Below are 24,593 nucleotides of genomic sequence, written 5' to 3'. Positions count from 1 at the left end.
TCATAAACCAATATGAATTTGTGCAAAATCCAAATACTCTCCAATAATAGCATGGCAATTTAAGATTATATTCACCCAATTTCTATGAATAGTTATCTCTACATATGAATTGTGGCAATTAACAAACAAAAATTATTTCTGAAATCTCTGAATATATTGTCTTCTATTCTTTAGTGATATTCTTCAGTTTGAGAAAGATGGGCCGTATTTGACAATGAGGTTAAAGCTGAAGTTTCTAAATTTGGGGTTCAATAATTCCCCTCTCTTTTTCTCCTATTAAATCTCAACTCTTCTTTCAAGACCCAAATAGAATGCATCACCTTTATCTCTGGAAGATTGTGTTGACTTATTCCAGCAGAGATGGCTACTTCCTCTTCAGTGCTTCTTACAGTACCAATTTTATTTCATTATAATGATGTGTTTTTTTAAGCCATCTGTCTCTTTCTTTAGTCTGTGACCTTTGTTTAAGATTAGGAGAGTATCTGATAATGTGTGCTTCCCATCCTCTTCATCCATTTCCCAAACCTGCTAATCCTAACATGGTTTCTAACTAGTTAGCTTTGTGAATAAACCCAGGTTTTATTCAAATATGTTAGTGTTGAACTTCTGATCTATATGCATTATTATTCTCAGACCTAATTTCTATGTTTATCAGCTGGAAGGCCCAGGGACAACTGTTTCTCTGCACCTGCACCTCTTGGTAATTAAGCTGTTCTTACCCACAATAGAGAGAATCACCACCACAAAATCAAAGATGTTCCAGCCTATAGTGAAGTAGTAGTGTCTGAGGGAGACGAGCTTCAGCACAAATTCTCCCGTGAACAGCACAATGAACACGAGGTTGATCCGGGACAAAACTAGGGTCATATATTTGCCCTGGTCATCGGTTTCCACCATCATGGTGACCATGTTGAGGCAGATGAGGATCATGATGCTGATATCAAAGACTTGTCTGGTTACAAAATCAAAGACCATTCCCTGAAATTTGTTCTAGAAAGTGAGAGAAGAGAGAACAAGTTATATATATATTTCATAAGTACTGATCCAGTAAAGTTGTAGATAAAGCCCTTCTGCATATGGCGATGAATGTGCACCCTCCTCATATTACCCCAAACAATTTTATGTGCTTGGTTCCTCTTCATATTTAAAAAAAAAGTGGAAAAAGAAGATTCATATAGCTGAACAAAGCATATTTTTTTTATTTAGGTCCTATGGAAAGACAAAGCTGAATGAGACATAAATTATGGCTGGGTGTGGTGACTCATGCCTATAGTTCCAGGACTTTGGGAGGTTGAAGTCAGAGACTCTCTTGAGGCCAAGAGTTCCAGATCAGCTGGGGCAACACAGCAAGAGCTCATCTCTATTCAAGAAAAAAAAAATAATAGCCCGCATGATGTCACATGCTTGCAGTCCCAGCTACGAGGGAGGCTGCGGCGGATCACTTGACCCCAGGTGTTTGTGCCTGCAGTGAGCAAGTTTGTGCTTGCCACTGCACTCCAGCCTCAGTGACAGAGTGAGACCCTGTCTCTCAAAAAATAAAACAAAAACAAAAACATAAAATTGTGGCAACTCGTTGATAATATGTATAGTCTTTGCTTTATTTGAATAAGTATAATAATTTTTATAAAAATAGTGACAACTAATAAGAAAGATTTACAAACTAGGTTAATATAACAGACATTTAGATAGATAAATACATCAATTTATTTATCAGTACTTTAGAAATTTTGGTTTATGTCTTATTTCCCTCCCTCAAAATACATCACTCACATTTCCATTGAATTCTACTTCTCTAGCTCTGTGAATCTATGTGTTTGTTAATTTATCCGTACTTTTTTCCCTCTGTCCTTCTTTACCTATGCGTTAACAAAATTGCATTACTTTAAACAGTTTTTATTTGTCTTATTAACAATCATCTCAGAAACAATATGCTTTCAAAGATTCTTATATTAATATGGTGATTAAATATAGTTTTATTAAAGAAATATATTTTTAATCATTTAGAGTAAAAAGTTAAAGTAAAACTTCATTGCTTACCAAAAATCAAAGGTCATGAACTGACCATGTTTTCCTTTTTAAAGGACTTCAGTAAAGTTGGTTCCATCCCTTCCCTTCTTACCCTGCTCCCTCACACTTCAGCTCCAAATAGTCTTAAAAATATGGTAAAGTCACTTAGAGAATATATGAGACTTTGTCAAGTCCCAGTTCTGGCAATTACAGGATTTGTGACTTGGAGCATGATTCATATCTTCATTGGGCCTCAGTTTCCTTATTCCTTACCTATCTCAGAAAATAGCTGAATTAGAGTCCAGCTCTGTGAACATAATGTACCGTTATTACGTCATTCCGTCATCATGAGGCTCTACAGAGTATGCATTCTGAATATGCCTTCTCATGTTTTGTTGTATTTGGTGAACAAACAATTTTGATGACCTCTTTTCCTTTCTAAACAGGATAGGAATATTTTCTAGTCTTAAGAATGGAGGGAACAAAGACTATAGCGGGAGACCATGGAGGGTGGGATGGCAAGGGTAGAGGAGGAGGAACCAGTTGTGCTGTTGGTAGCAGGAAAGTGAACCCTGCTTTGGAAGCAGTTATTGGGAATCTGAGCTAGAAATTTTCAACTCACAAATTATAAAGAATATTACCTCCATTTTTAGAATGTGATAACTTCTAATGAGTGCAGAAGTTGTGAACTGTGATACAAAATATGAACCTTATATTTAGGGCTCTATAGTGCTGATATCGCTGATATCACTTAATATGTTCTGCTCCAGAGCATTGCTCAATATGACCACATGGCCACAAGCTTTGGAACATTAGAGGAGACAAGTAATTCTTACTGCTGGCCGAGGTATGGGTTTCTGAGGTTTCTTGGATCCAAGTTTCTTCATTGCATTGTAATATTTTTTCTGTTCCTCTGTCATAAAGATGTCTTGACCTCCAAAGTAAAGACAGTATAAAACTGGTTACAATCCTAACATTTTTTTTTTTTTTTTTTTTTTTTTTTTTTTTTTTTTTTTGAGACGGAGTTTCGCTCTTGTTACCCAGGCTGGAGTGCAATGGCACGATCTCGGCTCACCGCAACCTCCGCCTCCTGGGTTCAGGCAATTCTCCTGCCTCAGCCTCCTGAGTAGCTGGGATTATAGGCACGCGCCACCATGCCCAGCTAATTTTTTGTATTTTTAGTAGAGACGGGGTTTCACCATGTTGACCAGGTTGGTCTCGATCTCTCGACCTTGTGATCCACCCGCCTCGGCCTCCCAAAGCGCTGGGATTACAGGCTTGAGCCACCGCGCCCGGCCTGAATATCTTAATATTAAGCAAAGTCCTTACATACACAAAACTCTGATCATTACAGGATCCTAACTTTATTATATTATGTTTAAAAGTCGGCACAAGGGTCTCAAATATATTTTTGTAAAACAGAAAACATTCCTTGGTCCATTTCACTGCCGGTACTTTTACTTCTTCATTCAACAGTTTTTAAACACTTTCTGTGTGCTAAACAATGTTCTGGGTATCAGAATTACATAAATATATAAGATATAGTATTTTGCTTCTAAATGGAGCAGGAAACTGAAAACATAGGTAGACAGTGTATGGTTATATGACAAAAAAAATAAAATGTACTTCAGAGGTAACAATGAATTCAGAGACTCAGAGACAAGCTGTTATAGAGCTTACCCTTAAGCTAGGCCTTAAAAGATGATTAAGGGTTTGCTAGGCAAAACATTCCAGGATGAAAAAAATATCACAAAAAGCCATGGAGGTACAAGAGAATGCTTGTTCAGAAAAGGGCAGAAAACTCATATAGATGTATGGGTGGTGACTACGTAGTAGAGAAATGCACATGTATAGAATGATGTGCAGGAAAAGATAAAGCTGGAAAACTGGGTGAGGGTAATTTCTGAAAGGCTCTGTAAGCCAAGCTAACGTACTGGAGACCCACTGGATGGTCTGAACAAGTGGACACATTTTTGAGTTGGAAAGCTATCCCATGGATAAACTTTGAGAGGAGCCACTGAGTAGAGGCTGGAATCCCTGTAGCTTAAATAACCACATGGTGAACTGAAAACAATATAAACATGATTTAAGTCTGTTATGACTACAAGTATCCTGCTTATTTTGTTGCATTAACAAACGGAACCTCAGAATGAAGAAAGATAAAAGCTGAAGAATACTTATCTTCTTTTTCTGCTGGTTGAAGTTATCTATGATGACACCAATGAATAGATTCAGAGTGAAGAATGACCCAAAGATGATAAAGATGACAAAGTATAAATACATGTACAGATTTTCTTCATATACAGGCTGAAGTTTAACCTAAATGATATTGAAAATATTAAGTAATATTAAAATATGCTATGAATACTTACATCAAATCAGTAATTTATTGAGTGTTGTTACTTAATACAGTGCTACTTTTGTGTTGCCCTGAAATACTGTTCTGCAAAAACAATTTTTTAAAAACTAGTATGATCTAGTAAAAAGAAAATTTGCTAGTTTTATGATTGTTCTTGATTCTGTTTTCCATTGTGCCTTACCTGTAACATATTCTTTAACATAAAGGTGATATAATCAGGGAAAACATTTTGAGTCTAATATTAGTCATAATTTTTTGCAATATTTTCAGTTTTGTTTGGAAATGCTGGATTTTGGAAATATGGCTTTAAGAGCAGATCTTCAACTTCTAAGAGGAAAATTCAGCACGGATGTGTTCTGTGGAGTTATTTTTATTTTCTAAGTTGAGTGTCCCTGAAACTTGCTTGCTTTTCAGTATAATGATATTCTTGGAAGCTGCTTTACAGAGTCTGGTTTATCATACTTTCCAGGGATAGGGAGAGACAAGTTACTTTGCCATTGAGCAACTTTGCCACTCAGAATGGTCTCATTTAATGGACCAACCTAATGTGTTATAATCCATGGATCTAGATATCCTTTCATATTAGATATATATTATGTATTAGGCACATATTAATCAAGCATCATCTATATTGAAGCAGATTGTTCATTTTTTGTATGCAATATTAAATGTTCTAATATAAAATTTTGGGTCTTTCAGTTAAATCACCACCAATATGCACTATAAGAAATCTAGTACCTATAAATAATATTTCAGTGATACTTACATCTCGTGAATCAACAGCTGCATACATAATATCCATCCAGCCTTTAAATGTGGCCTGTAAATAAAATATATTTGAATTTTTCATAAAAATTTTATCCAACAATGACATTTAACCAGATGAAAAAATGACAGTATTATACAAAATAACTTTTTGTACAGTATTATAAAATTTCCTGTGAAGAGACTGAAATAAAATTGAAGTAGAAAAACATTTGTATTTAAAGTCTGGAACCTGTTTCTTTCATTCTCTGGAAAGTATTCTATTTTCTTCCTACACTAAAATTTAGCGAAAGAGTTTATTCATGAAACTGCCATCTCAGTCCCAATTCCTTTATATAGCAAAAGGTAAGCTCTATGATTTGCATTTTCACACATAGTAGAATCATATTTCCTAGACATTGGTATAATAAATTATCTAATGATTTACACATTTAATTCATCACTACAAATATACGTTGTTATTTTAATACCTAAAATAGTTCCTTTGGCAATAATTGATAGAGAAAATTAAAAATATACCAGTACCCAAAAATATAATAACAAAAAGAAAACAAATATAAAATCACATTAAAACATACTAAAAGCTTAACACTGAGGAAAATATATTATAAAACAACCATAACATCTTTTTTTATGATCAATTCAAGCTGATATTATAGGTGTTATCATTAATTTCTTTTATACTGTCAAATGTTAGTCGTCCAAACAACATCAGAAAATAATCTTCTTGAAACATCTTAAACATTGTTTCAAAACTCTTACAGTAGCCACTTACCACTTGAAGCAGTGCAAGATAGCCAGCGCCAACATTATCAAAGTTTACTTTCACGTTTTTCCACCGAGCTTGCTTGCCAAGAGCCTGACAGTCACTGAAATTGTTGACTTCACTAACGTTAAACATGTTACCCGTTGTCATGTTAACACAGTGGTAGAACTTGCCAGCAAACAAATTCACACCCATGATGCTAAAGATCAGCCAGAAGATGAGACACACCAACAGCACGTTCATGATAGAGGGAATTGCTCCAACAAGAGCATTCACAACCACCTAGAAGAGAAAACGAGGGGAACATAGCTGAGAAACCTTTAGAATGGAAACTATTCCTTCAATGTATTTGTTTAGTACTAATATGTGCTTGTAAAGAGTTAAATAAAAATCTAGGTGGACAAGTTGTTGCTTCTAATATTTTCTAGCACATATTTGAGGGAAAACAAACAATGACACAACTAAAGAGCTAAGGATTTAAGGAAAGCAAAATATGCTACAGAATGAAAAGAAATCATCAAAAACCTGGTAGAGTAAGATGGAGTCAGAAAATGTTTGTATGCTGGGGAAGAAAGAATAGAAAGATACATTAAATGCCAACAGAAAAAATAATCATCTTTCAGCAAAACATTTTAATTTTCGAGAGTATTAATGAATGAATGATGATTTGAAAAAGCGAGTGAATAAACCCTTTACAATAAACAAAGTATTAAAAATGCCTTAAATCTATATTCTCAGATAACATTAACTTTTTTTGACTATGAAGAATGAGATTAAGAATTCACTGGGTCCCTTTTTTCCCCTATTTCCCTTATTAGTAGATCTCACTATAAAAGGTATGTTAAATTAGGGGAAACGGTGACATTTATCTCTGGATGTAACAGTACTGGATATGCTTCCATTATTGTTACTTCACAATTTCTTAAATGTTCACTTTGGAGCACATGCTACTTCCTCAGCCTAGGCTGACCTATTTCATGAAAGGGAAATTCATTCATTTTACTTTTCATTAAATTCAGAATATATTAAGATGTATTTTGAAATCTTTATGAAAGTCTACAGTAATTTTTTCTAATGTAATCTGAGTTTATACTGGACTATTCTTTTAAGCATTTATATTAAATAAAAGTATTGTTTTATTTTAAAATACTGCAAACATTATTTTAAAAATCAATACCAAGGAATCTTAAACTGACATCAAAATCAGAAATCCAAAATTGTAAACACTTCATATGCTACTTGAATTTTGTTTCTTTTGGAAGTTAAGCCATATGAATTATACTTGCCAGGGAGCGAATACAGTCACTGGGTTCTTAGTTTCTGTTTTGAATTGGGCTAGTAAAGCCCCTTTCTCATCCCTCTTTTCCACTTATCACTAGAAACAGAAACTAAAAACCATGGCTTCAGGCTGTTAAAAGCCTAAAACAAAACAGAAGAACAATACAATAACAAAATAAGGCGGATTGAACAAGCTTGGTACGAGCTTGGACAAGCAAGGAGTTCTCCTGTTTTCAAATAAATGCATAATAAATTATCATATTTTGCATTTGGAATATTAATTCTGCTATATGACTGAATTTAAAATTTCCAACTTGTAATATTTTTCAGATTAGAGAAAATTTATAAGTTTTAAATTTTGCTCAAGTGCTATCTCTCCCCAAAAATGAACTATTAATAGGAAACCGTAGAACCAAATGAGAGCTTAAAATCAGTAATGGTAAAAGTTTGGTTTGAAAAGAACTTGAAATTGTATATAATCTTTATAACTTTTATCTTGTCTATCTTCTTTCAGCAGTAACAAGGAAATGAAATTACAATGTGAAAACCAAATATTTCTTTGATTACAATGATTCTGGAGAGTCGGGAGAGTGGCTTAATTCTTTCTCATGAGTGAACTTTAAAGTCAAGGCTTTATTGCCCCAAACAAACCAACTCCTAACATAAAAGCCCTATGTTCTAGAAGAAATTAAATATCCACATGCACTCGCAAACCAGATGAAACAAAACTGGCCTTTGTGCTAAATTCTACTGAGGGTCATGGCAAATGAGTGTGTATCTATAATAAGTGTAATTTAATGTTTAGATGCATAATATACGCATTAAGGAAGAGAGCTGTGGAGGAAAGTACAAATGCTATAGAAAAAGTGAACCTTAATCAGAATGCTCAATTAGAAAAAAGATCTATAAAACAAACTCTGGGAGACTGCCTGAAATGCTTAGTTAATTACCTTAACCCTCCACTTTGGTTGGCATTTAGCAATTTGTTAGAGGCTGTTTAATGTTGTTTCCTTATGCAATAATTTTTATTACTGATATTAATTCAAGTAGTGAAGCACACAAATCCCATTGTACCTTTCAATCATTACTAGCAATTTTGAAGGAATCAGACTATTAAGGAAAGAAACTCCCCACCTTGGATGAATGTCAGTAGTCAGTAGTCATTTCAAGGTGTATAAACAAAAAGAAATAACTGGCAGTCCAAGGTTTTTGGATGCTGTAGAAACATTCTTGAACTGTGACAAGCAGACCTGGATGCTAGTCTCAGTTCTGCCCCCTCAAAATTCTGAGAGCCTGTTTAAATAAACTCCAGTTTCAGAAGGCAAGGCTTTGTGATCTCTAAAATTTTTGCCTAATTTTATAATTCTATGAAATACATATCAGAAGAGTATGGCACCCTTCTCTATCTAAAGCATTACCTACATGTAATTTTGACATGAATAGAGTGTCTATTCTTCTTACCCTCATGCCTTCAAACCGGGATAATGCTCTTAGAGGTCTTAAAGCTCTTAATGTCCGTAAGGATTTGATGGCACCGAGTTCCGAGTAGCCAAGAGCATTGGCCACCAGGCTAACCAAAGAAACCTACAAAAGGAAAAAACTATATTAATTAGTTTACCAAGAAATAGACTGTTGACTGAAGGTACAGGATGTATCTATTTAGTGCAGATTAAGTACAAATTTGGACATACCTTGGCAACTTTCATCTTCCACGTAGTGGGATCATCTTATATTGCCAGTCTCATATTATTGCTTTGCTTACCAATGAAACCAGAATACTTGCCCATATTTATAAACATTTGTAAATGCCTCCAGTTAGATATTTGTCAATGCCTCCAGTTAGATACCATGGACCCTTTTTCAACCTGTGCATATACCACTGATAATTCAGGATTGAGTTCAATGCCAGATCCCCCATGGATCTGTGCTTAATATTATTGATTAGAAATACTGTTTCTTTCTTGAATTTATGTAGTATCTTGGTTACGTATTCTGAAAGCATTTACCACGTAATAGCGTTAACTAATTAGATATCTCCCTTTCCAGATCATAGAAGTCTTATTTATTTATTTATTTATTTATTTATTTTTTATCAGCAGGGATGAAACTTGTTCTCTTAACATGTCTAACACTGACTGCTCAGATATACTTTTGTCAAAATACGTTGGATAAATAATTATTCCAGGGAAAACTTTTATCATCATTCAGAGTGATGATACAGCTTTCTGATACAGGCTGAGTGTCCCTCATCTAAAAATCAGAAATCTAAAACTTTTTGAATGCTAACATGACACTCAAAAGAAATGCTCATTGGAGCATTTTGGATTTTGGATTTTTGGATTAGAACTTCTGGTTTTTGATAAGACTCTACCTGTATTTATACTAAATTTTACTTAAATATATGAAAGAACAAAGATGACATGTCCTTTTATGGAGGAGGAACTTTATTTTCTTTAATTTTATTTCAATATAATTGCATGTCTTCATGTATAAATCCAAAGAAATAGCTACCATTACTATTGCCATTTTATGTGTGAGGTAGTTTGAGCGCCACTGCCTGTCCACACCAAAAACAGGATGCACGGCTAATAGGTAGAATTGGCAACTTGAACCCAAATGATCTGACTTCAAAGCATATCTTAACCTTCTGCATCCATTAGAAATGTTTTCTTCTTCACCTGAATCATAGAGCATAGAAAATGATTTGAATGACTATCTTCTAAGTTCTTGCAAGGATGGGACCCAACTAGTGCTTTCCTTGATGCATAAGAGATAAATTAATTCATTATATCCACAATGGCTTAAGGGCATAGGGCTTAATTTCCCAAGAAAAAAGGCTGTTGAAAATGGATTTAAGTGAATCCTCCCAACAATCTTGTGAAGAAGAATGAGATCAATAATCTGCCTAAGAACGCCAAAATCAGAACCCAGGCTTTAAAAGTATATGAAGCCACTGTCCTCTCGTTGCTTAATTTATCATCCTTTTTAAGAATCGAACAGAATAATACATGACTTGACTGCTAAACTTGATTAGTGGCAGGAAAATTGATTAAGCTATTCATTTCTGTCTTGGGTTTGCTGTTATAGAAGACTGGAAAGATTGGAAAGGTTATTAGAGAACACACAGGCTTCTGTGTTCTATGCTCCTTTTCCTCAGGAGGCATTAACAGCTTCTTTGTTTCTGGAGTTACTATCTGAAGATATTTCTCAACTTCCCAACAAAGTCTTTTATTTGAGATGTGGGATTTTAAAGAGAAGTGGCTGCAGAATTCTCAGCACCTTGAGGTAAAGAAGCTCATGCTTTGAAAAGAAAAGAAAAACTGGGTTTGATGGCCTAGGCCTGTAATCCCACTGCTTTGGGAGGATCACTTAAGGCCAGCAGTTCAAGATCAGCCTGCGAAACATAATGAGACCTTATCTCAACAAAAAATTTAAAAAACAAACAAACAAACAAACAAAAACCCATTAGCCCAGGATAGTGGCATGTACTTGTAGTCCTAGCTATTTAAGAGGTTTAGACAGGAGGATTGCTAAAGCCCAGGAATTCGAGATTACAATGGCTATAATCACATAATTGCACTCCAGCCTGGGTTATAGAGTGAGAGCCTCTCGTCACTTTAAAGAAAAAAAAAAAGTGAGGTAATGTCCAGAACAGTGGGTGCTGGAAACGTAGGAAGTCATGGGTTCAAAGGTTGAAAGGCACCACCCTACATGGCATGGAATTGTGTGTTGTTAGAGAAGCTGAGCTTAATGAAGCTGCACTTATTTTAATGGGCCCCATGGCCCAGAGGACTTAGTGCCAGAGTTGCAGCTACAATATAGTGAGGATCAGAGGAAATTAGCAACACATTTCTAGGTTACATATGTCCTAGAGTTTCTAGAAGTTCCCAAGGGAGAGCATCAAAAACTACCTGACACTGGATTTCCTGACAAATCTGTTCTGGGATCTGTTGCATATTTGATTTATATAGGTAAATAAAGGGAATTTAAAATATCGTTAGGATTCTAAGAATACTCTCTGCAGATTGGTTTACTTAAGTAACTTAAAATGTTTTTTCCATGCAAATCACTCTAAGAAGATTATCACAATTTGATCAATCATATACATAAATATCTTTTTTCTGGTTTGCATTTCACTTAAGCTACAATGTAATTTTGTATGAGGCAAAACCTTATTTTACTGGTTTAACTGATGTGAAAAAAAATGCTTTAAAAGTGATTTTGAAATAAGATCTTTCAAATCTCTATTACAAGTAGAGGTAGCTCCTTGCTGGAATTTTAAAGATTTGCAACATACAGAAAATTTGAAGATAATGTCCTACATTGGTAGAATGCTTTACATTTGCACAGTGATCTGATTCACTCATTATCTTTGTGTCTCAAAATAGTGAAATGACCAATTCAAGAAAAGAGAGCAACAGGTAAACATATAAATCGAATTTACGTCTTCTGTTTTTTAGCCTAATGTGTTTTTCACCTTAGCAAATTTGTCCCCAAACTTTCAATACATGGTGTTTTAATCTTCACTTCTTTTGTGCTGAACACAAAAGGCATTCTTGCCAACGTGTGCAAAGTATAACAGATGCCTATTTCCAAAAACTAAATTTTTAATATGAATTTACATGACTCAGGTTCCATGTCACACTACACAACAAATAAATGGAAATGACTGTAATAGAGATGTCAGGGGTTGGTTTAGTTGTCGTCCACACCTTTCCACATTCCTATGGCAGCTGAGACTGAGAAAGAAAAGAATAATGCAGGAGGAAGTTGATGGGTCCAAAGAAGAGTTTGGAAATCCTGTGATTGGTTAAGGAACGAAGCAATAGGAAATTATTTCCCTTGAAAATGGTTAAAGATAATGTTTAAAGTTCAACACGAACAAACAAAAGATAAAATACATATATCACCTCCATATATTTTGATGATATATTTCAATCTAAAAGCTTGTATAATTTTTAATGGTGATATCTATCAGCATTCTCATTAAAATCAGAATAAAAGAATATGCCCATCACCAACATTATTATTTAACATTTTACAGAAAAAGAAGAGTTATAAGGATTAGATAAGTAGGAGGAATCATTATTTGCAGATTTCTTGTTGTTAACTTAAAAATAAAAACCCACAAGGGAATCAAGTGAAAAACTATTATAAACAATAATCTAATTATTTTAGGTGGCTGATGAATGCGTTTTTTAACTTAACTTTTAGAAAAGTTTGCGTAGGAGTGTTTTTGAACTACAAAATTTTAAAAATTAATTCAGAAAATATAACAGCATAAGAATAATTTAAACTTTTGTTAAGAAGAAAAGCAATCAGAGTGGACAAATTTCACCAGGTATTAATTATAAATCTACAATAATTAAAGCTGTTATATTAGTAGACAAAGGAATGAATGAAACAAAATAAAGCTCAAATTAGCATGTGGATACTGACATTTAGCATGTAGATAAGGAGAGAATTTTAAATGAGAGGAGAAATAAAACAACTGATTATTCATTACATGAGAAGCCAAATTGAGAAAAATAATACTGGAGCCTTATCTCACACCTTGCACCAAATTAAATTCTGGCTTGTTTGAAAATTAAAACATAAAATAAAAACTAAGGGACAAAGAAACAAACAAAACTTCTCAAACTAAAATACTGAAAACAAAAACAAAAACCCAGAATATTTTCAATAGTCTTAAAATGGGTCTTCATAAACATGAGAAAACCAACAGAAAAAAAGTCTGATAAATTTGACTAAATCAATATGAAAAACTTCTACATGACAAAAAAAGTCTAGACAAAAGCCCAAGTCAGAAAAATATTCTTACCACATGTGACAAAATACTAAATTTCCTCAATAAAAAGAGCTCCTACAACTCATCCAGTGAAAGGCCATTAACCAAATAGTAAAACACGTAGAGTATTTCTAAACGTTTACAATAATCTATCTCTTTGAACAACATATTTATTCATACTCCCTATTGAAGTTCAACTAGAAGAAAAGCAAAGGAATACAAAGAGAATGAGAGGAGACAACAAGAGTTTTAAAACATTCTGGACTGTGGAAGCACAGGAATAATTACTTTCTCATCAAAGAAAGAGCAGCAGAAACCCAGGTGCCTGCAGAAAAAACTCTAAATTGTTTCAACGAATGCTCAGAAGGCTCTGGACCTGGAAGCACTTGGTTGTTCAAAAACAGAAGGGCAATGGATGGGGCTGAAAACAGAACTGATTGAAAGATTGTATACAGGAAAGCTAGGCACTCTTGAGTCCCTTCACCCAAGGATCTCCAACTCTTCAAGAGAACAGAAAAAAAAAAAAAAAAAAAAAAATACACCTTCACAACTTCTATAGTAAAATCTGTACTTGCTACGGAGCTCAGAACACTGAAACAGTTATCTACACTGTTGTTAGGTTTCCGTGCGACACCACAGATGTCTCTTTCACTATATCCTGAAGTTGAGGTTTCCCATTAATAATACTAAGGGGCTTAAATAGCATATGAATTAACTAAATATTTCTTAGGACAAAGACACCCAGAATTTCAGATTGCTAGGTGCACACCTTCCTGCTTCCACCACAGAGGAGCCCTACTTCCTATCTGCTGAGTAGTTCCTAGAAAAGGGCTCAGGTAGTGGTGACGGGCAGATACAAAGCTGCCATGGGAATGGTAGCAGAGGGCTCTAGTGAAGATGGAAGGTTGGGAATATTGCTGACAGAGGGATTTGGCCAGTTGGGGTGAGTAAGGTGTACAGCAGGAAAAGAGTGCAGGCTTCCAGTGGCTGTGGGAAGTGCAGTCCCTATGCAACCTCAGTCAGACATGGGAGTCCAGGCTGTGGGTGGTGTCTTATGCATGTAATTCCTGCACTTTGGGAGACTGAGGCAGGAGGATTGCTTGAGTGTAGGAATTTGAGGTTGCAGGAGCTATGCTTGTACTACTCCATCCTGGGTGACAGAGAGAGACTCTGTACCTTAAAAAAAAAAAAAAAAAAAAAAAAGGATAATTTATTTTTATGTAAGGGGAGTTTGTAAGTTTGTAATTCAACGGTCACCTATTCGCTTTCTCTTCTACTTTTATCTTTACGGTTTACTTATTAGTCTTTGTACATAATAAGAAAATTCACAATGCTTGCATGCTATATAAAAGCAAACACTTTGGTCATTGTGGTACTGTTTATAATAGCAGGAAGATCATGTAAGCGTTCATCCTTGGGGAAAAGGTGAGTAAAATCTGGTGCACTCATCATTGGGAACTACAATGTGATACAGAGAAGACATGAGTTTCACAGGAATTTCATTTAAACAATCCAGACAATATTTGCAGTGGGGGAGGAGTCTTTAAAATGGGGACTTTGAATCAGGTGATCTCTCTACGTTTATTTCCTTATCTGGAAATCTTAATTTGGCAATTTAAAGATGATTAAATCAAAATAACACTATATGTTGTTTATGTGGAAAAAGAACAAATCAGAGTATCTTTGTTGAAGATACTTGGTTGAAGATACATCATCTTCAATCAAGTACACTACTAGAAAAAATTTTAAAGTGCAATTTTGATTCATAGTGAGCATGATTACTTCTGTTTATAAAGTGTGTAATTATGACTGTATCTCCAGGTGTAATTATTTCTTTTTGGAAAGGTATGAATTGTCTTTGACATTTTACAGAATGAATGTATGTTATATAGTTACTTAACGAGGTAACTACTCTGTTACCTCAATTTTCCCATCTACAAACTAGGAAGGTGACAGTAGATGCCACATAAGTTGTTGTGAAGATTATGTGAATTACACATTGAAGACAAATAACAATTTCAGCTCAATAAAGCTTGGTTGTTACTATATTACATATGATAAGGCTTATTTGCCTTTACTGTCACCATTTAGAATCCTGGCTGATGAATTGCATCACACAGGGAGGTCTTTAAGGAGAGAAAATGTCATGTTGGGCCAGGTGCGGTGGCTCAAGCCTGTAATCCCAGCACTTTGGGAGACCCAGGGGGGTGGATCACAAGGTCAAGAGATTGAGACCATCCTAGTCAACATGGTGAAAACCTGTTTCTACTAAAAATACAAAAATTAGCTGGGCATGGTGGTGCGTGCCTGTAATCCCAGCTACTCAGGAGGCTGAGGCAGGAGAATTGCCTGAACCCAGGAGGTGGAGGTTGCGGTGAGCCTAGACCGTGCCATTGCACTCCAGCCTGGGTAACAAGAGTGAAACTCCATCTCAAAAAAAAAAAGAAAAAGAAAAAGAAAATGTCATGTTGGGTCTTCCTAAGATACATATTTGCAGAGGTTGTGACTTGAGGTAGGAACATTTAGTAAGCTATTGCTTGGTCCAGTTGATTGCAGTGTTGATGTGCTTGGTGTTGATGTGCTGAAGAGGAGGGGCAAGGTTCTCCGTTCATTTGTTAGTCAGTAAAATGGAGAAGAAATTGCTGATAAATTGGTTGCGAGGGGTTAAAGACAGAAAGACTGAAGATGACATCTGGCCTGCATTTGTGCAAACATTACCATCAGACCAAGTAGGGAATGTGGAAGAAATGCATGACTTAGAGGGGAAATATGATGAATATGTGCAGATAGCCTTTGTATTAGCAGGTATTATCTAGGAAGCAGTTAGAAGTATGGGTTAGAGTTCAACAAGAGACCAGAATCAGAGATTATAGATCTCCATTAAAAGTCATAATCTTTCAAAGAATAGGCTATAGAAATTTATAGCTACATTGGTAGGATTACCTGGCCAGTGAGAAAGTTGTCTTATTAATTAATTAACAATACTAAAGGAGAATTAAATTATTCCAAAAAAAGGGCAACATGAATCATTTCTAAGAGACATTTATAGAAAAAGTCAAATCATATACTAGACCATTTACATGGAAATATGTTTAGAGAGAGATCAGAAATTGATATGAAATGACAATAATTTATAGCTATTTAGCTCTTTTATCCCAAAGCTCTTTTGATTTATTCTAATTCCACAAGATCACTAGATAAAATTCAAGGCAAGTGTCTGCATATTAGCATGCCACCATCTCCTTGTTTTCATTCACCACCACTTATACGCAATTACCTTCAGTGTCACGTGGGAAGTATTTCACTAGTTCAGCACAATGTACCAAATAGATCTGTGCCCTATTGTAAAATATGGATCAAAGAACCCAGTGCTGGGTAAAGGTAGCTTTACCACCTACTAGCTGTATAACATTTCTAGACCCATGAAAAAGAGATAAAACCTGTAGCAAAATAGAAATAATAATAAAAAATCATAAGCATGTTAAAAAGATTAATAAACACTTTATAAATAAAGGAGACATTTATAACGAGGTTTGTAATGTAGAGGTTAGGAACGCAGTATTTTGAAGATTAGATGAGTTAACTTATGTAAAGTGATTTGGGCGGCACCAGTACACAGTAAGCTTTAAGTCAGGGTAGTAATTTTTACTATTACTATGTAAGGCTCTTAATTAGTGCCATTCCCACAATAAGTGCTTACAAAGTACTGGGCATAATATCTTGATACTACTATTACTACTACTAACAAGCTAGCTCAATTATTGAGGATGCCAATATGTCAGTAATAAATGTCAAGAACTAAGGCAGGAACCACTAGATCCTAGGAACTAGAGGTTGCTGGCAATTGGAAATATGTATTAGGATCAGAGAGTGTTCCCATGCTGCTTCTGTTCACCCCAACAGAGCAGCTGATGGGATTCCAAGGAGCCTGTGATTAAGTAGAAAAAGAATTCCAAAACCATAATATCAACCATCTCCTTTTAACCTGTGCTGTTAGTGAAAATCACCTGCGGGCAATAAACACTTCATGATGGCTGAATTTTTTACTGGAGTTTGTTTTGCACACATTAGCATGTTAGGATGTTTTAGAATCAAATCTGAGGTTTTTTATGAGAGACGTTCAGATGCATTTTCTCAGAGACGACTGTGCAAAAACTGATGACCACAAAAAAAAATCTGATGTTTTCAATACGTTTTAAATAAATATTAAACTACGTATTTAGTTCATTGTGTGGTCAACAACATTTATACTATAGCTTGTGTAGTTATAGAATGGTATAGTAAGGTATATATATATATATATATATATATATATATATATATATATATATATATATATTTTAACTGAACATAGTAACTTTTTGACCTTCCATCGAGAAGAAAAGAATTGTACACAATCTGAAAAAGTGGTCCTTCTAGTACAGTATTTTGGAAGACAGAAGCAGAGTTCAGCTGTCCTCGATTCCATCCTTAAGTATTGTACTTGCTGTTTTCATTGCTTCATCTTCATTATTTTCTCTCTTCCACAACACCAATGACCTTAATTTTGCCAAATTCAAAAGTCAATCTTCTATACCAATATTGCTTGATCTTTGACTTTTTTTCACTGCAGGCTTTGACAAAATGGATCCCCTCTCCTTTGGAACAAAACAACTATCTTCTCTGGGTTTCTATGTCATCATGCACATTTTGTTTTCCTTTTAATTACTACTTCTCAGTCTAATTTACTGGCTGATTCTCCTTTTCCCAACTTCTAAATGTTATAATGTCCCCAGAGTTTGGTTCTGTGTTCCCTTGTTTATTTGCACTCTGCCTAGGTGAGCTAAAACACATTCATAGCCTCAAATACCATATTCATCTCGATGACCCTTAAATTTATATATATCAGATTCTGGCTTCTGTCCTGAGATCTGGATCTGTATAAAGTTCAATATCTTGTTTTGAATGTCCAACAAGCATCAAAAATGAATATATATCAAATGAATATATCTCTTTCCCACCCACCATCTACTTACTGTGCCAAACCTTTTTTCTAATATTCCCCATCCCTGTTAGTGGTTCTATCCTCTGCCCATTTCTTCACAGTGAAGGAAAATCCATTTGTTGAATCCTCTTTTTTCTTCACTCCACATATCAGGCCCATCAGTAAGTCTCACCACCTTAGTCTAAAATCTCCACTTTCCTGCATTATTAAAACAACTTCCTAACTGATCTTTCTGCTTCCACTCTTTGCCTCCTCCTCTCCATAGCCAGCTGTGATCATTCTGTAACAGTAGATCAGATCCCTGCTTATCCTGCTGCTGGGGCTTCTCATTGTAATTATAACTAATATATATTAGATTACATAATGTTAACATATACAATATATAGTAAATTACAATAAAATATAAACTTCTTGCCATGGCCTCTATGTACTTTTTGAGTCCGGTTTCTCCCACTCTCACTAATGTTTTATCACATACAGGTACACTGGTATTCTTTCTGTCTCTTGAATCTCCTTGGCTCATTCCCACTTCAGGCCCTTCTGTTGCTTCTCCTCTCTTCTTCCAGGTCTTCGAATGACTGGCATCTTCTCCCATTCACCTCCTTAGATACCTTCCTGGACACTGGGTGACACACTGCTCCTGTCCTATCTCCACCTCTCCAGCCATGCAGTCACCCAGCCCAGTACCCTGTTTTATGTCATAGCAGTGATCATCATCTGCCTTTATCTTTAGAATGTACTTGTTTCATGTTTATTGTCTGTTCCTCTCCTCCCAAAGAGTTTAAGCTTTAGCAAGGCTCGGTCTGTCTTGTTCATTTCTCATTTGTCTTGAATGGCATGTAATCCTTTATAAGGATTATTTATTTATTTATTGAATAAATGAATGAATTTTAGGAGATTAGGAAGATAACTCACTATAAATCTAGTTTTAGATAGAGAATTGAAGAGGTTATATTTTTTACATAAGCCTGATTCTCAAGTATATGAATGCAGTTTTTGAAAGATTCATTTGAAAAAACATTTTCTTGGTGTTCTGTTTATTTTCTTGCTTCACTGATTGCTTCCTTTCTTTACACTTCTGTAACAGTTTAGTTTTGTTACAGTGATACATCCTATGAACTTTAAACTCTTTAAGTCCATTTCACTTATACTTTCGAAAATTGTTTTAACCTTATGTTTACTAGTTTAGTGAATCCCCGGTAGTTTGAGGACAAGCTGTTATCTGAGGTTGCATTAATTCAGGTATTTAACCCCTGCTTTGGGAAAACTAAGAAAATAGACCCACTTGAGATACAAAAACTTGCCTAAAGGTAGAAGGCTTTCAGTTCCCAGTTCCAATCTGCTAATTTTTAGTCACTAAAAGCAAAGTAATTTGGGGGTAACATTTTTTTTTTCATTCATTGAAACATTACTCAGTAGATGTCTAAGTGTCTGTGTTAGGTGTGCAAGGATAAAAACAAGAGGCAAAACCCCCAACTGCAAGAGATTTTTACATCATAACCATATTTTCTATATAAGGAAAGTACATAGAAATACTTAAAGTACAATGCAGTAGTTCAGTAAATGTAAGTCAGAATTTTCTAGAAAACTTCGATCACATTTTTAAATAATCTTGCTGAGCATGGTGGCTCATGCCTGTAATCCCAGCACTGTGGGAGGCTGAGGCAGGTGGGTGACTTGCGGTCAGGAATTCGAAGACCAGCCTGTCCAACATGGCAAAACCCTGCGTCTCTACTAAAAATACAACATATTAGCTGGGTGTGGTGGCGGGTGCCTGTAATCCCAGCTACTCAGAGGCTGAGGCAGTAGAATCGCTTGAACCTGGGAAGTGGAGGTAAGCTGAGATTGCGCCATTGCACTCAAGCCTGGGCAATAAGAGCAAAACTCCATCTCAATAAAAATAATAATAATCTTCATACATAATAAAATATTTTTGAACCAGAAAGGATCATTGAATGTATTTAGTGTTCTATCTTTCACAGAGAGGTGGAGATTTTAAACGCTAAATCCCAAAGCCAGTCTGATACCAGTCTGACACACACACACACACACACACACACACACACACAATTTGCCTATTGTAACTAATACATTTATACTGGATCAATTAGGCAGAAAATCTATGAGGGGAAAAGAGCACTGGATTGAGATTTAATAAAATTGGACACATATCAACTTGTTATTAAGTAGCTGTACTCTCTCCAAAAATTTAATTTAAACTGAGACTTTAGTTTCCTCACGTCTTGAATAAAGGCTAGATATCCTTAAGGTCCATTCTAGCTGCAGAATGTGAAAACACTAAGTTTCCATTTTTGAATAGCTTTTCAGAGCTATGCTGAAATTCATCTCTATTATTAATGAAAGGCCAGCCAAGGAAATTGAAAGTCATTTCTGGTTTATTAAAAGTGACTTGGCAGCAGATTTCTTATCAATTTAAAGAGTTAAACACATTTTGGTCATAGAATTGTGAGTAGGTATTTGTGGGAGGAAGAGGAGTAGCATTTGGATAGATCCAGACTTGTTGAAAATGAGAAAAAGAATGAATGTAATGTATGGAAATCATTGATTCATATCGGGAAATATGAGAGCTAAAAATAAAGTACTTTGTGATTGCTAGGAAAGAGCTAAAGATAGAGCTTGAAGCACCTTGTTTTGTTAGGAGGCTGTGAAGCCTCGTGCAATGGAATATCACAGACTACAAGGGGCCAGAGGACTGTCATGTTGTCCCAGTCCTTTCCGTTTGGAATAATAATAATAAAAAAACAGGCTGCGAGTCAGATGGATGCCGTAATGGCAGTGTTCCTATGACTACTCACCCCAGGGTAATCAGATTCAGAACAGACCTACACTTAACCCTTTGCATGGCAAATATCTGATTAGCTTTTGGGATCTCACTACCGATTTAAAAATGGAAAAGCATTTTATTGTGTCTGTGGGTATGTGGCTGTGGCTGAATGAATTCAGTACATAGGTTAATTTAACATTATTTAGTCACACATACTCTAGGAAGGAATTAAAGTGCAGTTCACACAATTTCTGGCATCAGTCAGTTTTGATTTTGCCTCCTGAAGATTTGTTTTAAATTTTAAACTGAACTGTTAATAAGCTAAGTGCTTACATCTGTTAATTAACATATTGTTTAGCTATTACTTACCTTGAGGTACCTAACTTTCAAAAACATAGCAACTGTCTTGTTTGTGGTACAGAACATCTCTCCCTGTGTTTTCTCTTACCACCACCCATGTTTTTAGGACCTCCTCTCTCTTTCCCATGAGATACTCCTCATTGTTGCCTATATTACAGTTTTGTTTAAATAACTGCGTAATTATGTCATCTTTAGTGAAAGTCAGTTTTAATCACAGAAATACGCGAAATGTCAAATTTTCCTCTTTTAAAAATGATTTTATAAAAATCATTTAGGATACTTACATCAACGATCAAGAAATCTAGCCAGCACCAGGCATTAGTGAAATATGTTTGAAATCCATAAGCAACCCATTTGAGAAGCATTTCCAGAATGAATATATAGGTAAAGACCTTGTCAGCATATTCTAGCATGGTTTTGATAGTCTTTCGCTGTTCAATGTATATATCTTCAAAGGCCTGTGAATAAAAAAAAAAAAATTATTTTACTTCAATGGCTTGCTTCTAAATATTTGAAAAAATTGCTTAGCATAATACTGAGTACAAAATAATAATTTGATTATTGATATTTTACATAAACATTGAACATCAGACAAAATCTAAAGACTAAAATTAACTTGAAAATGCTGGCAGGGAAATGTCATGCTTTTAGTGATTTAGAATGTGTTTTCTTTCCTACTTCTCACCCCAAAGTCTCTATCGCAATTACTGCTACAAAGACATGCCATGCTTTTAATGTAGTAATATGAACTCAGAAATAACTAGAAGTTCTGTTAATGAGGAACAAAATTGACCTATTCCAACATTACTTTCTACAATTTCCTGAATGATCTGGCTTATTTTGAGAGAATAAGTTGATTATACATGAAAAAAGAAAACGAAATACACTTTTAGTTCATAAATGTTAATACAATTATTAGGGAAAATTGGATGGTATTTGACAGGGAAAGTAACGTGGTTACAGAATGTCTCTGCAAATGGCTGTCTCAGTGAGGAAAACATCTGTTAGATAAACACCAGATGAGAAATTCCATCTGGCTGTTTCATGGTACTGATTTGTTCTGAACTGAATTTTGCATTGCTAAACCTTGGATGCCAGGTTCTGCAAGACACAGATATGCCTTTCCTTTTGATTCTGAAGCCCCGTGTTTGCATCTGGTAATTCTGGAGAATAAACTATTTCGTCAGAATCTGATTCTTGCCAATATGTGTTTCACTTACCAAAGCACCACTACTGAGAAGAATCATGAACACAATGAAAGTCTCAAACCAGTTGTGCTCAACAATGCTGTAACAGGTTTTCCGAAGATTCCACCAGATCTTTCCTTTGCCTTCTTCTGTACTTACTTGACAGAATGGAAACTTTTTAATACATCCTAATAATCAAATATAATTAATTAGAAAATATATTTTAATCTTAAGTAGGAAAAAAAAAATAAATGTTCTTGCTTTCTCTCCACCCCAGTTCCAGTGATCATTTCATGGGGTAATGGTCTCCTTCATTTCCTAGTTATCCTCAGCATCCCTCCTGTAAAATGAGTCATTCTCACTTAGATACCCAGCCAGCTACTTAGAATTCAAGGAAATATTTTATCTAGATTTGCTTAAGTAACTGGTTTCATTCTTGACCACCAGTCAGGATTGTTTTACCTCAAGGCCATTGATGAAAATAGGGTCCAGGTGCATCTCTCAGGTTTGAGACAAAACTACATGTTCGAGTTGTTTATTCATATTTTGACGTAATCCTGGGTTTTTACTTCATTTCAAGAACAGAAAATCCCGCTGTCTTCCCAGGCATCAGCCACTGTCAATTTTCTGAAGCTAATTTATTTTTCAGCCTCAGTGCTTTTCTTAGTCACACCTATGACTCAGCTCATCAGTCATATCTCTTTTCCCTTTGTCCTCCCCCTCCTAGCCTTCACATTATTTCTAACTCCCATCCACTCTTCTGCTGTAAGTCTATGAGCTACTACTCATCAGATTAAATCCAATCACATTGAATAATAGATATTCATTGATTTGTGTGAAAGACACTGTGCTGCTTTCTGTGAGAACAGCTATTGCTTTCCCTGCCAAAGCCCCGCAATACAGCTACATCTCCAAACAGCTCTAGCCAGAGCACAAATTAACCACATTGGAACTGTAAGGGAGGGAATGTAATTACTGCAGCATCTATAAATCAAATCACACCATTGCCAAGGAGTTCTGAAGGGATTACAATATCAGTGACATGACATTCTAGAATGCCATTTGTCTCATAGGGTCAGCTTCTTCACATTATGGAGAAAGAAAAATAATAAAACCTATCAGATCATCTTAATTTTCTAGGAAGAGTCATTGCTGTAAGTACAATCCGGAAATTTAGATATAATAACTTTTTAAAAGAAAAAAAGGAAAACAATGATAAACATGCCTTCACCTCACCATTTTATTTTTCTTTTAAACATTTGTCTTATTTAATTTATGTATTTATTTTGAGACAGGGTCTTGCTCTGTTGCCCAGGCTGAAGTGCAGTGGCATAATCATGGCCCACTGCAGCCTCGACCTCTTGCAAAAGCTCTACAATACAGCTGCGGCTGAGGTAGCAGGGACCATGGGCATGTACAACCATGTCCAGCTAATTTATTTTTGTGGGTTGGGGGGTGGGATCAAAGTCTTACTATATTTCCCAGGCTGGTCTCAAACTCCTAGGGTGAAGCAATCCTCCTACCTTAGCCTCCAAAAATTCTGGGATTATAGGCGTAAGCCACCACACCTCGTTTCATAAATATTTTCTTTAAATGAGGCGTATTCAGTCTCTGTAAAGAACAAGGGGAGATTGTATTTAATCACATTAGAGCTTGCTTACCTTCTGTGAAACAAGCTTCTGGTTTAAGGTCTTCCTCGGGTTCGATTTCAGCTTGTTCACCTTCTCGGGGTAGAGCAACGTCAACTGTGCTTCCTTCAGATGAGCTGGTTGTGTTTAATTTCTGTAAACAAAATCCCATTTCAAAGATGTGATTTTCTCTCCTTTTATTTAACTAACTGGGAAATACTGTGTCATTATTATGTGAGAAAAATGGTAGCATTTAACTCTATGAGCGTTCCTGATAATTGTGTACTAATAATTTAACATAATTCAAGTTGGATTATTCAAAATAATGTGACTACTGACCTGAATCAGACAATAAAAGTTTAGACAACAGTCAGTGTGGGTGGTTTGGAAAGGGTAGATTATACTGATTAGCTTGTTTTATGATCTGCACTTATATATGAATGCCATACCGACATAACTTAATATGTTAATACTGAGGCTAAACCAAGAATAGTTGGATAAAGTGGCATGCTGACAACTACTAACGATTATATCAATTAAAATGTATCAAATAAAATTTTAATCTCCACCTCTTCTGATGGAAATTTTCAGAGGACAAAGAATATTACCAGTTGTTTCTAAGTATTGTCCATGTTTCTATAATTTTAGAAAGGAAGAGCAGCACATTAACATTAGTCACAGTCATT

The 24,593-nt window shown here is 35.3% G+C and overlaps 1 protein-coding gene across 7 annotated transcripts in view; it reads right to left on the bottom strand.

Moving 5' to 3' along the window:
• SCN3A (sodium voltage-gated channel alpha subunit 3) overlaps positions 1–24,593 on the bottom strand; it is a 108,961-nt gene that overhangs the window by 3,420 nt on the left and 80,948 nt on the right. For all 7 annotated transcript variants that reach the window (XM_074399577.1, XM_074399572.1, XM_074399575.1 and 4 more), the window contains 9 exons: positions 23,941–24,061; positions 22,313–22,467; positions 21,377–21,550; positions 8,637–8,759; positions 5,907–6,179; positions 5,133–5,186; positions 4,189–4,326; positions 2,844–2,948; positions 720–990 (listed from right to left, as the gene is read on the bottom strand). In XM_074399577.1, coding sequence (XP_074255678.1) covers positions 720–990; positions 2,844–2,948; positions 4,189–4,326; positions 5,133–5,186; positions 5,907–6,179; positions 8,637–8,759; positions 21,377–21,550; positions 22,313–22,467; positions 23,941–24,061 — 1,414 coding nt within the window. The remainder of the gene's footprint in view (positions 1–719; positions 991–2,843; positions 2,949–4,188; positions 4,327–5,132; positions 5,187–5,906; positions 6,180–8,636; positions 8,760–21,376; positions 21,551–22,312; positions 22,468–23,940; positions 24,062–24,593) is intronic.

Source organism: Saimiri boliviensis, chromosome 5 (assembly GCF_048565385.1).
Source record: "Saimiri boliviensis isolate mSaiBol1 chromosome 5, mSaiBol1.pri, whole genome shotgun sequence".
Classification (NCBI taxonomy): Eukaryota; Metazoa; Chordata; class Mammalia; order Primates; family Cebidae; genus Saimiri; species Saimiri boliviensis.
Note: the sequence above shows the minus strand (reverse complement) of the source record. Positions and strands in the feature narration are given on the sequence as shown.